This window comes from Bombus flavifrons, chromosome 3 (assembly GCF_040668555.2).
Source record: "Bombus flavifrons isolate JBK064 chromosome 3, iyBomFlav1_principal, whole genome shotgun sequence".
In the NCBI taxonomy this organism is placed as follows: Eukaryota; Metazoa; Arthropoda; class Insecta; order Hymenoptera; family Apidae; genus Bombus; species Bombus flavifrons.
In genome coordinates this window covers 15,700,369-15,715,637 of record NC_138444.1, presented here as the reverse complement: position 1 = coordinate 15,715,637, position 15,269 = coordinate 15,700,369, and the positions used below count along the sequence as shown (strand labels likewise).

The following is a 15,269-nucleotide window of genomic DNA, read 5'->3' as shown; positions in this document are numbered from 1 at the left end:
TGTCCTAGAAGTTGCACTGGTCAAAAAACAACAACCAAAAAACAAAAAGAAAAAAAAATCATTCGCCAAGAATTTCTGGTCATGGAATAGCGTTCGGAACTGTTCGAACGCGATCTTCTTCTTCGGGAAGTTAGCCGCCGTTAATTAAATTCACGGCGTCGTAAACTTCGAACCGGAAAGAACGTCTCTGATTAAACAGGGTCGCGCTCACGAAGCATCATTTCCGGTTGGCGCAGCACGGGTCTCGTTCTTCGGTAGTATCTCACTAACACAGAAAAACTGATTCGTTTTCTGCTCTACTTTTTTAATTTGGACTTGCTAAACAAAACACAGACAGTAATCGGGTGGTCGAGCTGGAGGAACGTGAACAGTAAGTACGAAAACGCAGAGCATCCTAACACTTCTCGCTTCTCTTTTCTATCTTCCGTTTCAATTTCTCTTACGTTATCTCTTCACTGTTTTCTCCTTCCTTTTTCTTTTCTTATCGCTCTTCTTTCTTATTCTCGTTGTTGTTATATGCGTTTCGCAATCGCTGGCTTGGCTGTCTTTCCGTTGCATAACAGCGATCCCTGTTATTTCGAGAGGTTAGCCTAATTTCCGGCCGCTTGATGCTCGCCTCGGTAGGGCCGCGATATTGCCGGGACGTGCGCTTCCGCTTTCCACCGGCAAGAAAATGTATTTTTCGCTTTATGAAATGGCTGCACGCGCAACGCTACGCTAATAATTCAGGAGAATATTCGGCACACTGCACGAACACAACGCATACACAAGCTCACGAAAGTATTCCAATAGACACATTTTATGAATATATGTATTACGTATGTTATATTTGCATAGCTTGTAATTAGTACTGTTACGAGACTCGACTGTCATGATTACGTTGGTAATCTTTAAATATTTATGAAAATTATGAGATATTCAGTGCAAGTATATATTTCATTTCAAACATTATATTTACAAAAATTAAATTACATTTATCATTAGTAAATTACATTACATTAATAAGCATTAAAATATTCAGTGCTATCCTTTGTGATATTTATTATACGCTTAAAATTACTATACGTGCTGTGTACTGATCTTTTACTATATACATATGTCCTTACGATAAATATCTTGTAACTTCGATATATATTTCGATTGGTTTCATATTTGACCATTATAATCGTGCCAGTCGTGTCTCGCTATAGCGCTAAATAGAATTTCAAAACATTTTATTTCACATGTACGATATGAATATGATAGTTTTCTATGTTAAATATTCAAATACTTTCGAGAACCAATGTATACACGTTTGGTGCGTCATAGATTGTAGGTTTGTGTGTGTGTGTGCGGGTGTGTGTGCGTATGTTTTAACGTATCCAGGACTCGGCTGTTAACCCGGGATACCAACCCGACGTAGGTAAATCTCGTTATACGATTGATCGATGGAATTATCGGCTTCGCGTATCGTCGGTTTAACAGGTGACGCGCAATACCGAACCGAGATCCTGTGAACTCTCGTTTAGATCAAGTGGAAGGATCTCTTTTTATAGCTTGGATTATGGATAGGATGCTAGAGAAATGGATATCTTCTTCATAATCGTTTCGATGAATGTAGTGTTTCTATGTGTTGTTTTTATACGGTTTATGTGAAAAAGAAAAGCTTACGCGGTGAAGTACATTTGGAAATAGAAAATGGATTTTTGGACCAAGCTTTGTTTATTGAGAAAATCGTCTTTAAGGATAGTTGTGAAATACATCGTTGTTATTATCTTATTTAATTTAGAACGCCGTATCTTTTAAAAGAAAAATGATGAATGTTTCCTGTCAACAAAAATGGAGTTGACGATCATGCTTGAAAATATATTAAATACTCCGAATAAAATATAATTCTGCTAGAAAATGTCTTAGGTATTGAAAGAATCGAGATCTAATCAAACCGTAAAAACGAAATCTTATGTAAAAAAAAAGAAAGGAAAGAACTCGTATCTTGTACTTCCATTTGATCTCTTTATACAGAACCGTCCACTTAATGCATCAACCTTCAAGTGATCTCTGAAATTCAACTGCAAAGCTTAAAATATGTTTCGTTGAATATTAAAAGCTTCGCAAGAATTCTCAGATCTCTTGTTAGTGAAACACCAAATATTAACCACCTTAATCTTCACGTCAGCACTCACCCTCCACTTAACCAAACATACCAAATCACTTCTGTAAATCTTCACGGTACATCATCAAATATTTTTACTATACACATACACACACACACATACACACACATGCACTAGCATATCTGCAAAATCTTCAATACCACGGTAATCTATTTTTCCAGTACTTTAAACGACTGTTTATCACGTAAATGGAGTCTCTATCGCCATATATATATATATTATATTAATCGTATCGTGGTGCTGAATGCACGTATTATAAGCGCCATGACTTACCGTCTTTATTGGTGTGCGTTAATGTAACAGCAACCACTGTGATATGTGTAGTGTGCACGAGATTGTCTCCGATCTCCAATCTCACAGGAAGGTCCTCTCCAGCCCCTTCCTCATCCTCCACTATCCTCTTCTCACCCTCTGCGTCTTTCTTCCTCTCTCCCTCCCTCTCTCTCTCTCTCTCTCTCCCTCTTTCCCCCGCCCTTGCCTTCCTCTACGCCTGAATGCATGTCCTGTTGCATAATTTAGTGACCACTTCCGGCTTATAATAGTTTACTGTCGAAGTCTGCATAGAGGTAAGTCAGGTGAGGGTCGCACGTGCAAATGAATAGGGTGGCAAAGTTCTTTGTTATTCGAATGTAGCGCTGTGCCCGTTGTATTGCATAATTTAGAGACGATTAGATATACTGACTGGCCCTTTTCCTGTCTCTTCGTCGTTACTACTTCGCCTCTGTTTCTCTTTCTCCTTTTCTTTCTCTCTATTACGCTCTGTTACAATAGCCCTCTATTCTATCGGGTTCGCGGAGACACTTTTGGAGGTGAAAGGTAGGTGAAGGGTTGCATGCTCGATGAGAAGAAAACTTTCTTATTGAGTTGGCTGTCGTTCAAATCGTGACTTGAAACGAAGAATCCTTTTGGCGGCAGCGAATTTTTCGGCACGATCCGTATGCTACTCCACGCCCGGTGAATATTTAACCGGCGTGTACTATAGCCGCGTCCGGCTCGATATTTCGATATAAACACGCGATCAAATTAACGTACCACGGTGTTGATCTTTCTTTCTTTTTTTTTCTGTTTTATTTTTCTTTTTTAAGGTACATTCAATTAACGAGTCTGCGCGATTATACGAAGGAATTATATTTTTTCTGGTTTCGTTCTATTCCGCTAGAAGAATTTATCGAAGGGAAACCCCGTAGGAAAATTACTCTCTTATGTTTATGACACGCTTTCTACAATACTGTCGTTACACCATAATTTATTAGCTAATAATATTAATTAATTCGATATTCTAATATTGCCTTCTCGTTTAAAGTATAAAGTATACTAAAGACGTTATTCCTTGCAAACGATACTTTTTATTATACGCTCGTAGAAACATTCATGGAAGATGAGTGGAACAATTATGTCTTCCTTTAAATTCTCAATACAATCGTCAGAATTTCGCTTTATTTCCACTGCACTTTCTATCGAGGTGAATTCGATATTCGACGTACATCTCCGGTAGAAACAGCGGCAAATTAAAAAAGATTGACTGGCATTTCACTGGCACGACGCTTTTGATGAATTGCCAGCGTCCACGCATATCCTATGCATATGCAATTCATCAAGTACGAAGGGGAAAAAGTCGAATTTTATTATCGACATCATCACGATACCGCAACTTTTAGAATTTCTACTTAGAAAAAACTTTGCGTTTAATCCATGACCCTTGTGTTTTTTCTACTCTTCTGTTACGAGAACCTACATTTACACCTTATTTAATTAAGCAGGAAAAATATGGGTTTTATCGTTATACCGTGATTGTTAGATTTCTGAAAGATATCGGTTAGATATTCAAATCTCATATAAAATAATAGGAAAAATTACCAATAATTAATAAGTTACTACTAATTAATTACATAATAGATTTTCAAGAATCTATGTTTCTTTTCGATACTTTTATGCAAAGTTATCTTCGCGAAATTATCGTCGATCATAGATCCATAATTCATGGAACATATCGTTAATTAAGGGCAGGGAAAATTACGAATCAAAAGCGATCTCACGTAACAGAATGATTCGTCGGAGGCTGGTGTCTTTCGTGACGTAGAATACGATAGGAGTGAAAAAAATATTTGAGAAATGCTTGAAACGGAGTGGAACGATCGGTGGAAAATTTAATTAAAAAGTTAGAAAGAGCAGACACGTGTGCAGACGGCGCGTAATGTCCGATAGATGACTTTGTGCGAAGCAGAGAAAGAGAGAGAGAAAGAGAGAGAGAGGGGGGGCAACCAAAAGGATTCTTCGTCCATTTAATTGTTATCTTAGAAAGTTAACCTTTTTAAGGTGTTGTGTCCATGTTATCCCTGTTACCAGCGTAATTCGGGTATCTTAGGAAAAGTTTCGTACAAATCTGATTAAAAGTAGGAGTTAACGTCCTTCTGTGTTATTTTGAAACAGGCAACAATAAAACGCGCAATTCTTCTTATTGTTAGTCTCGCGACAGTGAACGTGTTCGATAATACTTTGAAATTCTCTTGGTTCTATTCGTTTTATTCGCACATCTCGTCCTCATTTTACGCTTTCCAGAATTTTGTGCTCGAACAAATTGAAAGTTTTGCGTAACAGCTAGTAAATCGCGTGAAAGCTAGGCAGGAAAACGACAAAGATTAATTCAGCATAATTTGCAATGTAAATTAAAACTCTTATCGATAACGAATAACGCTTAGATTGAATTAGATCGAATAGAATTTTTAAGATATTTTGTTGCAATTAACAATAACAACGCAAACAGAGATTAGTCTACTGAAATAACGAAGAAAGTGAACTGAAAATTTTGAGAATCGGAAGACTGATTCGTGACAATTTGCGATGGAAATTAAGATTGTCAATAACGAACAATTTTCTATATATTACTTTGTTACAATTAATAATAATGACGCAAATAGAGATTATCGTACTAAGATAATGAACAAGATGCGTCGCGACGATCCTTATCTACACGATACCCCGCCCTTATTTCGGTTAATTTTGGTAAATTGATGCTTTGAAATGATTAATTACTATAGAATCCTATACAAGTGAAATTGATAACCCCAGTAATAGATTGCCTGTCTGTAACCTGAATAATGTAACACCATAATCCTAACAATGCATTTCATCCACCTTATTCAAGCGCACATAATAAATCTTCATTCCTAAACAAATTAACCTAATTCATCACCAATAAACTCAATGATATCTAACCTGTCAATGATCAAAAAATATATCATTCTAACCTTTCGATTTCGTTGTTACAACAAGCTGGCTTTCTCAGACGTATTCGCAAAAACTAGATCATAAAAATTGAAATAAAATTGGAAATAAAAATACTAGCAAGAAATTGAAATGGATGCTAGGAACGTGTTTAATTGACCAAAACCATCCAGATCTAAGTGTTTCAGAAATTCTCAATCTCTGTAGTATAGAATCATTTTTTTTTTCTTTTTCGTATGTCCTGTACAGTTACTATTGGATTGTCAACTAAGTGATTGCGGATTTTGTCATTAGGTGGTAATGACTTAGTTGCTAACCCAATAATTACCAAACTATTTAGATCTTCGTCGACCCTAATAAAAACTGCCTGTATTGAAATACCATTGAAGAACATTTTTACTGATGTTAGAGAGAGAGAGAGAGAAAGAGAGAGATAGTCAAAGCAAAAGATTCAAAGAACACGCGACCAAAGAAAAACCTTCGACCAATTTGCCTCTAGAACCTTTAGCCTGTAATAAATCAGACTCCTAGAGGATTCTCGTCTCTACGACGGTAACAGAAACGATCAGGACACAACACTACAAAGCTCGAGCCAGTTAGACGATAAACACAAGCTTTTGAAACCGTGAAAAAAAAAACGTGATCGTTGCGAACACAGTCCAGACGGTGGGCCACCGAGTCCAACGGTGTCCTCTCATTCAACTCAAACAACGGTGCACCCAACGGCCGCACCAAGATGGCCGCTGAAACCTGGGGTATTGGTGCACATCAATCGAAGCCACAGCCTACGGTCAGGTCTGAGCGTTCGCGCGAACGAATCCCTACGAAACGAGCTGATGAACAGACGTAACGACGAGCCAACTATCGCCGATCGTTTCATCGTCGAGACGACGATCGCGAAAGTCGCCGGTGGCAAAGTATTCCGAAGGCGTAAGGAACACCCGCAGAGGAGCATGACCGTGTCCGGTCTGCATGACGAGGGTATGCTTGCCAGAGCTAATAAAATTAAGGCGATGTTTGGAGTGCAGCTTAAAGAGCAGGCCACTTTACCAGGCATTTCCAGAGAGAAAACAGGTGAGCTCGTGCAAGAAACGCGTTACCTACTGTGTAGAGACTGTCGCTTTAGTGTTGGCACGCTTGGAATTTCGATGAACGGGTCCCGAATGTACAATAACTCACAAAACTATTCGAACACTTGTAGAAACCTTTCATAAATATATTATGTGCGTTGTACGAAACTTTCTGAAATCCTATTAGCATCGTAATGAATTTATGCGTTATTCGTACATTATACGTACTTATTATACAGGGTGGTTGGTAACTGGTGGTACAAGCGGAAAGGGGGATGATTCTACGCGAAAAAAGAAATCGAAAATATACGATAAAAATTTTTCGTTCGAGGCTTTGTTTTCGAGAAAATCAACTTTGAATTTTCGCTCGGTACGCGTGCACTTTATCACGTCTCGTTATAACGGATCTCACTGTAGATTTTTAAAAAAATGTAAAAAAAGAAAATTAAAAAACAAAATTTTTATTTCATATTTTCGACTTCTTTTCTCGCGTAGAATCACCCCCTTCCGCTTGTACCACCAGTTACCAACCACCCTATATAATCTAAGATGGTTATTCGTGGTTGCGTATATTGGTATTTCTGCTAAATATGTCAAAATTTGGTCGATATAATTGTAACAGTCGTGTCTCATCGTAGCAAGTGAAATGGAAACATGTTTTATCATATAACATGTACAATATGTAGGCACAATGTGTGATACGTTTTAATACGTTTTATATAATACATAGAATATATATATATTAAAGGTTTCTATGGAAAGTATTCAAATACTTTATTGAGTCACTGGATCCTTTTGCGCGGGTCGGTAATCAGCTGGCCACTGGTTCGTTGAGAATTTTATCGTGACGACGCAGCTGTGTTTTAACCGTTTCGTGGCCAGAGGAAAAGCTTAATTCGATTATAAAGGATAGGAGCTCCGTGACGGATAGCATATCTGGGAAGTAAAGGACGGCGGAAAAATTAGGAAGTAAAAATGTAAATTTAATGCAAGAAGCTTAAAGGTCTGTGGATCGAGAAATAAAGCTCTCTTTGTGCCGGTGTGTTAACTTTGTGCCGCTAATTACTCTTAAAAGCGCTGTCGTACTTCGTTAATGCCCCCAGATATTACTTTATCCGTTTCATTTTTTTAAATCGTGTCGAAGATCGGACCGTGATCTTGTTAGATTTGTTCATGCTAAACCTCCATCGAGGTTTCGAATGCTTAATAAAGGAAAAAAGCTGCTTAAAAAGTGACGTTAAAATTTCACCGAGTACACGTATACTTGATAAATAATCCGACATTTGATTACACCATTCTGTTATCACTGTGTGTTACATTGTGTCGAGAATATCAGTGACAGTACAGATACAAACAACGTACGACCAAAGCAATTCATATACACGTGTACTCGATTAAATAACAAATCAGCTTATGTACAGAAATAAAAAATAAATTCAATCGCGAAAAATTTCAATGATCGTATCTCGAAAGTAATGACTCAATGGCATCGCTAAAGTTTTATCATTGTGAAAATCCGAATTTCAATCGCTTCAAACCCGTAATCAAATCTCTTTTGCGAAAGTATCTTTACGTTTCCGGCGATACGATATTTCAATCGCGAGAAGTTTAAAGGTATCCGGCTTCGCAATGAAATTGCAACAAATTCCGATTTATTAAGCAAATTACCCAGCCATGCTTAATTAAAACTACGGGCTGCAATTTCGCGGTGCTCGCCCAAGTGTATCGAATATTTGATAAACGAATCGACTATGTTAAACAGACTCGATGTTCGTTCGAACGAAAAGTTGTATAACGTTTGCGTGCCGATTTGCCAACATTAAAAACTGTACAGTCGATACATCTCCTATAGGCTACCTACCATTGAATACATCATATTTCTTGTTAAGCGTTACGGCTTCATTAACGTTAAATGCTCAACGATGGAAAAATTCTAGCTGCTCGATGTCCTACAAAACGCAAATAAATTACTTACAACTGAATATTTCAATAATACCAATACCATAAATTTATCGTCACGATATTTTCCTTTACAGAGCTCGTCGAATATTTCCATCGTTGGAAAAGACGTATCCATATACAAAATAATTTTTCTTTTTTTATAGAAAAAGTATATTTTTTTCTTATCTATTATCCATTGCAATTAGACAATTTCGGTAGGAAAAACAAATTGGAAAGTCTTTTTATAAATGCGTCTGTCAAAGTATGGATTTCTTGAAAAAATGTTATAAAAGTAGAATGAAAGAAAAATGAAAAATTTGTACCAAAAGTATATTTAAAATAATGTATTAATAATACTTAAAATGTCCACTAATATTTTTCATGTAGATTACCACGATGTAGATTATGCTTCAATTACATTACTTAATTATAATTTGCATTCTATGTTTTACGTAATAAATGTCATCGATGGTTTTCATCGCGGAAAATATAGAATATAAATTAAAATTACAATGACCCAAAATTATACTGAATCACCCATTAAATATTAAATCTGTATAAAAATCTAAAGAAATGTAGGCGTGTTTTAAAAAGAAATTTCCAATTAATAGAATATCTGATAGAAACATGGAAGCTTAAAAAGCAGTATTAATTTTTCTCGATTATCAAATATAATTTAATCGTCATAATATTCCACGGATGGAATCCGTTCTTGAAGGTATGTTTACCAATCATATCATTTTTCTGTAACTCAAGCTCGCGTGTTACTAAAAACGAGGCACGTAAAACGTAATTCTAGATTAAAGCGTCGCGTAAAAGAAGGTAATAACGCTTGCTACCTGTAATTAGTATGTTTAATGTCGTTTGTATCAGCATGTGTATCAAATGCGAATGCTACAGGAATGGAACGTGTACTGGAAAAATTAAAAATTTCCAGTCTGCGTATCTTCAATTAAATACCGATGCGAAAGAATTACATTTTAATTAAAAGACTGCTGTTTTATTTTTGTCATTTTTAATTCACGGCACAAGTGGAATTACGTTTTTCGTTCTTCGTTTTCATAGTAACCTTCCTTTTAGTTAGTCGTTACATGTTGGCGTCGCGATGTTATTCTGTCGCGAAACATTATTTCGCATGTTTTCTCTTCATTTAGCTAAACATTCATTCTAATTTTCTAATTACTCGACAAAGAAAAACAAACGCAATGTGCAAGGTTGCTTGCAAAATTATGTTGTCACGATGATGTGAATCTATATAGAATTACGTTTGCAATCCTCGAAAAAGAAAATATGCAATTTAGAAAGAGAAAGTTTAGCGGCAAAATACTACGAACGAATCTTAATTCTTTAAATGTCTACAAATTTTTGCTTCCAAATGGATTGCTATACGTTCTCGCAAACAATTAAAAATTCATCCGCGTTTAAAGTTCTTGTTTCTTTAATTCATTTGTTAAAGCCATTATATCTTTCGTTTCTCAATTGCACTTGTATCATTATTCCACCGAGCCTTTAAAAACATGCAATTTATACAAATTTTGAAGACCGAAATTTTGTCCAATTAATCGACATTACTTAATTGATATATTAATATAATTACTTTTCACAAATGTTGTGCACGCCAGCGAGCTGCATGAAACAAAAATTGCTTCACTCGTTCGATATCGTTGCTTGTTTTTTCTTTTTTTTTTCCTTTCTTGTATGTGTTTTGTGTGTCCCCTTAGCTGTGACTTACAAAAGAATAGCGCCGCGGCAGCGGATATTGCATGCAGAATCGTCGTGCGAATTGAACCGAGGCAACATCTCCCGTAAGCGAAAGAAACCAGGCGCAGGTACGTACCAATAATTCGTAGAAATGTGCATGATTCGAGATCTAACAACAGTCTGTAACCGGTTTTCTTCCCTTTGCCATCGACCTCGGCCTATTCTCTCGCGACCAAGCATATTTTTCCAAGGTGCAGTGTTTCTACGTACAGGAGACTTAAAAACGTGTGAAAATGATTGAAAAATCGCTTATTAAATGTGGAAAGATTAATAAAACACAAAACGAAATTTTAGTATCAGCTTCTTCGTAACGATTAAAAAATAGCATAACAGAAAAGAAAAATGTGGAAAGAACAGGTGAGCCATAAAATACATATTTCTTTTCCGTATGGAATATATTGTTGCGTGCATCGACTCAATAATTTTCGAGCATGGTTGCGGATATTGATTAGAGTTATAAATTCAACATTGACGGCAGCAATTTTGTAAAGCAAGCGCACAATTTGTAAACAACTACAATGTAAAACATGAAAAGAAGAAACGTGTGAAGACTCGCCTTCTCTTTCATATTTATGGAATGCTTCCAACTGATCTGTAATTAAAGCGGCATTGAGTTCAAGACGCTTCGAACAACTTTCAAAGTCCATTTATACATACAGACGTGAATACATATTTTAGAACAACCTTGTTTACTATATATTATAATTATTAACCATATATATATATTTTATATAATTAAATTCAGCTGCAGAAAGGTACTGTCATATGTTATTATTTCAATTAGCAAATACAGTGTTTACACAAATTTCGAAGCAGTGAAACCATATAAACTTTACAATTATTAAACGTATGTCGTATAGAATAAGTCAATTTAAGCAAAACAATACATTATCGTTATTAGAATTATTGGTTGCAATATTTGTAAAAATTTTCAGATTTTATAGTATAAAATAAAATAATCGTGGAATATATTTAAAAATAATTAGTCTTCGTCGCTTGCGTTTCACCTTTGCAAGTTTTGCGATTTAACGTTCTATCGAAAATAATTTTTCATCCGGCGAATATTTCCCGCCTACGGTTGAAAAAAATTTATAGTCCGTTCCAGATCCCAGAATCATCCTCTATGTATGTATATACGTACTATACTGTTTAATTAAACGATTCATTTTGATAATGGAATCGTTGTAACGTAGCAAACCGATACAGCGAGCTCTGGGTGGAAATTATTGTTTCAATACGCTCTTTCGGCGTAATGAAACCAGCTTCTCGGGTTTCTCCACGATCTCGAATCTGATTCGCGTATTTTCAAAATATGTGGGTGACGAGGTGACTCGCTTTGGTGCACGTAAATGAGCAACGTGACATTTTTACCGGCGATTCGAGCTGCGATGGAAATTGAGAAAGAAAATATTTGCAGGGGAATCGACGCGATTCAATCTCATTGTTGATTCGTTATAAATCCTGTACGTATAAACATTCGCGTGCAAATAACGCGCAACGTATATACACATAGACACCGTATTTATGTACGATACATAACTACGAGATGATTGTTATTTGCGTAATTAAAGCTCTGTGCCGGGCGGTGTGAAAGTACTTTGCGTAAAGCGTCCTAATTTGTTATATCGGGAAATTGTTATGTAATTTATCGTTATCGGGAACGAGATGGTCGTTGAAACATTACGATCGTCGTGATAGATACGTCAATCGTTGTTGAAATTGTAAATTGCATATTATAGTTACAGTAATATTTTTCTCCAATCGATAGTTCTTTTATGTTAATAGAACAATTCCAATCAGTCTGTTCAAAACGTTACAGATCAATTGTCTATGACTTGAGTTTTGTTTGTCTATTTAAAAACAGTATACTTAATTTGGAATCTACAAACTAACAATTATTATAAATAAAATACGTTAGTATAATAATAAGCGAATAAGATAAAATTGAAACTAGTAGAGTATGGCATATTGTTAATGTGTCTATGAATACTAAATAAATTATAACATATTTACTATTAATACATAGTAAGAAACGAGTAAAATGAAATTTAAAGAATATAAAACTCGAGATATATCACTTCCAAGTACCAGTACATTACAGTGACGATTATAACACACGAGAAATTTGCTCGGAAAACTTGTTAATCGAAATATTTGAAAAAAGACAGTAACCACCAAATATATTAATCACAGACGAGTTCTGGGTTAAATTTAATTACTACAAAAATGACAATAGAGCAAAAAGAACGTGATAACCTACGACCAAAATTCAGACTACCATAGTTAGGTCTCTGTTAAGGTGAAGTTCAACATCTGTACCGTCCAATGACAAGAGGGGAGACACTAACCAAGAAGCTCCATATATTCCCCGTTATAATTTCCTTAGCTCTAGATATAGCCACTCACACTTGTTCTAGCATTTGCAATTACACCTGAATATTTATCAAATCAATTCTCTGTTTCTCGTTGCCTTTGTCTGTCTATTGGCTCTCTGCCTCTTACCTTCGTGCACCGGAGATTTCTATTTCACTCTGAAAGTACAAGTCCACTATAGAATCCTTCTTCGAGAAGGGACCACACACGAGTTTCTCTCTCTTTCTCTCTCTACTGTTTCTCTCGTAGATTTCTCACGAACAGTCGACACGTCACGTGTCTCCGTTTAATTACGCAAGATCATGTTTCGTTTGCGCTTACAGATCCCAATCAAGCTGCGAATAACAATCACGTGAACAGCGTGTCGGAGGGCCTTCCAGAGTCCGGGGCGAAGACGTTTTATGAGAATCTACCCTTCCACGGAATCCAAGCGCCGCCTAACAAGGTCAGTATGGAAAATCGATCCGTGCACGAGCATCCTTCCGTTTCAGCATGATCATCGTCCTTTCTTTTTCTTTTCATCTTTCGTTGTCTTAATACACGTTGCACTCGGCCACGTGTTGGTAACGGTGAGATGCAAATTTAGATATGAGATTGAAAAATTCAAAATGGATAAACGAGGCGAAATTCTTGTGATCTTTCGTTTGGTGGTAAAGCATAGTGTAAAGTACAGGCGATGATACCACATACCACCCTCTTGCATGATCGAATTAACCCTCGATTAATATCGTTGGAACGTAGGTAATTATAACAATTTCGATCAAGTTAGGTTACTTGCTTTCGAGTTATCTAATTTTAATTTTATTAAAGCTAATCGCGATATTGTTTAAGCGAAAGGATTGAAAGTGTTTCGATTCGCAAAATGTCATTGATGACGTAAGGAAGTTTGAGGAAGATAGAGGTAGATTAATAAATGGATACCGCTTATGATACGATGATAATAAACGACAGATTTGTGCTTGTCGAATAAAGACGCAACATACAGGAGAATGCGATCTCGCTATCAGAAATATGTAGAACCTTGGCAAATCGCAGCTTTCGTTGCTGCAAGATCACAAGAACGTCGCGTCAATTGTCCGTAGGTATTTCGTTACACTTGGATCATGCGTGTAAGTATAGGTTTCGTGAATAGACAACTATACGTTTATTATCGAGGCCCGTGGTGCGCGCTACAACTCGCCTGAAATTTCCCTGGAAGTAGTTGCTCTTAATCGCTTCGCCGTTGTTACAAATCGTAATCTATCATTTCAAGTTTCGATTCTAGCTTTCTACGGCGAATGGAGATATGAAAAATTGATCAATCTATGTATGTTGATTAATTTTCCTCCACTGAAACAAACCGTGAGAAACCGAAACGAGCAACTGATCAAGCTCGAAAGCTCACGTTACCAACCTCTCACCGTTAAACGATAGTCGACGAACGTTAAACCGTCGTTATTTAATTGGAAGCAAAGCGTTCTGGCAGCAGTTGAACATTAACCTGATCGTACACTCGTGGCCACTTGAAATAGAACAGAGAGGAAGAAAAGACAGCGAGTTAACCTCTCGCGCTTCTCTCAATTAGCAGCGTGAAGTTAGAAATACGATAATGAAAGAACGAGGAAGTACTTTGTCCAACACCATGATAGAGCAGTAAAATGTGACAAGACGATTGGAAGGGTTCTAGTAATAGGATAAATGTTTTTACTAGCACGGTCGAGGCAAGAGAAGAAGACCAAGTCGATAATAGAAACGAGCATAATTTCGTGAAAAAAAAAAAAAGAAAAAGGGAAGCTCGAAAATATCAGGAACAGCCGGATGTTCGAGCCCCTCGGCCGCGAAACGCGTCACCGGAAAGTCAGCGTGAAATAATTGCATTATAACGAGCTAGAGTGGTGGAGTACCGATAGTTTGGACCTCGGCTCTTTCCGAATAGGAACGCGAAGAACGTCAGAAACACTGGGCGTACAAGAGAACCTGGTGTACTGCACTTTGTGCCCGCAAGAGAGCCTTTAAGCATTGGAGAGTCAAGGTTGGAAAACGTTCTACTTCCTCATCGCTGGCGTTCAACTTCTACTTAGTTCGACGATGGTCCTTTTCACAGAGACGATTAGAAGCGATCGAATCTGCTTTGCTTTGATCGAACTTGGCTTTCAGAGCGAGATCTGGATTCTAGAGGAAATGGTTGAATATAGCGGAATAAATAGATGGAACTGGACCATTTGCAGCTGTGTAAATGAAACCCAAACATAGATAGATGGGTATAGATAGACCGATTTGAAACAAAATAGTGCGTTGTAGACAGGTTTTTAGTGAAGAATATAAGATAGTGGAAACTATGATATATCTAAAACTAAAATAGAAGTGGATTGCTACCAAGTAGAATGTTGAATTGCAGCTAGGTTTCCAATGAAGGATATAAAACGAAAGTATCGAACTATATTTAAACGTATGATAGGAATTAAATTATACTCGCGTAATAAAATTGAGAAATTTATGAAACGTGTAGTTGATTAGTTTGGTTCCTAAGAGACTCGTATAATATTAGAACGTAACAGCAGGTACACGTTGACAACAGGAGCAAGCAGAATCGCCTTAATATCTCACGTTTAAATAAATAGCGTAAGACGAGACCGCATACATTAAAAAATTCCTCTCGTGCCCGATATTACCAATAATTAAAAATCGAGCATAGCGGGCATATCTGCCATTAAAATAGATCGAGCCAGCTGGAAGATTAAACGGCGAATAATTCAACGTACCTAGT

General features: G+C 36.7%; 2 protein-coding genes across 18 annotated transcripts in view; one reads left to right on the top strand and one right to left on the bottom strand.

Annotated features, from left to right (window-relative positions):
* kar (monocarboxylate transporter 10-like protein kar) overlaps positions 1 to 15,269 on the bottom strand; it is a 179,220-nt gene that overhangs the window by 83,353 nt on the left and 80,598 nt on the right. The gene's annotated exons all lie outside the window — the stretch shown is intronic.
* Positions 1 to 15,269, top strand: part of nrm (neuromusculin) — a 433,949-nt gene that overhangs the window by 389,472 nt on the left and 29,208 nt on the right. For 10 of the 15 annotated variants that reach the window (XR_011172628.1, XR_011172629.1, XM_069109818.1 and 7 more), the window contains 4 exons: positions 334 to 370; positions 6,037 to 6,452; positions 10,111 to 10,218; positions 12,847 to 12,968. Coding sequence is in view for 11 of the 15 variants with exons in the window: in XM_069109818.1 (XP_068965919.1) it covers positions 334 to 370; positions 6,037 to 6,452; positions 10,111 to 10,218; positions 12,847 to 12,968 (683 nt within the window). In the remaining 4 variants the exon portion in view is untranslated. Of the gene's footprint in view, positions 1 to 333; positions 371 to 6,036; positions 6,453 to 10,110; positions 10,219 to 12,846; positions 12,969 to 14,213; positions 14,933 to 15,269 lie in introns of those variants that run through there. The other 5 variants (XR_011172630.1, XM_069109819.1, XR_011172632.1 and 2 more) reach the window with 4 other exon arrangements.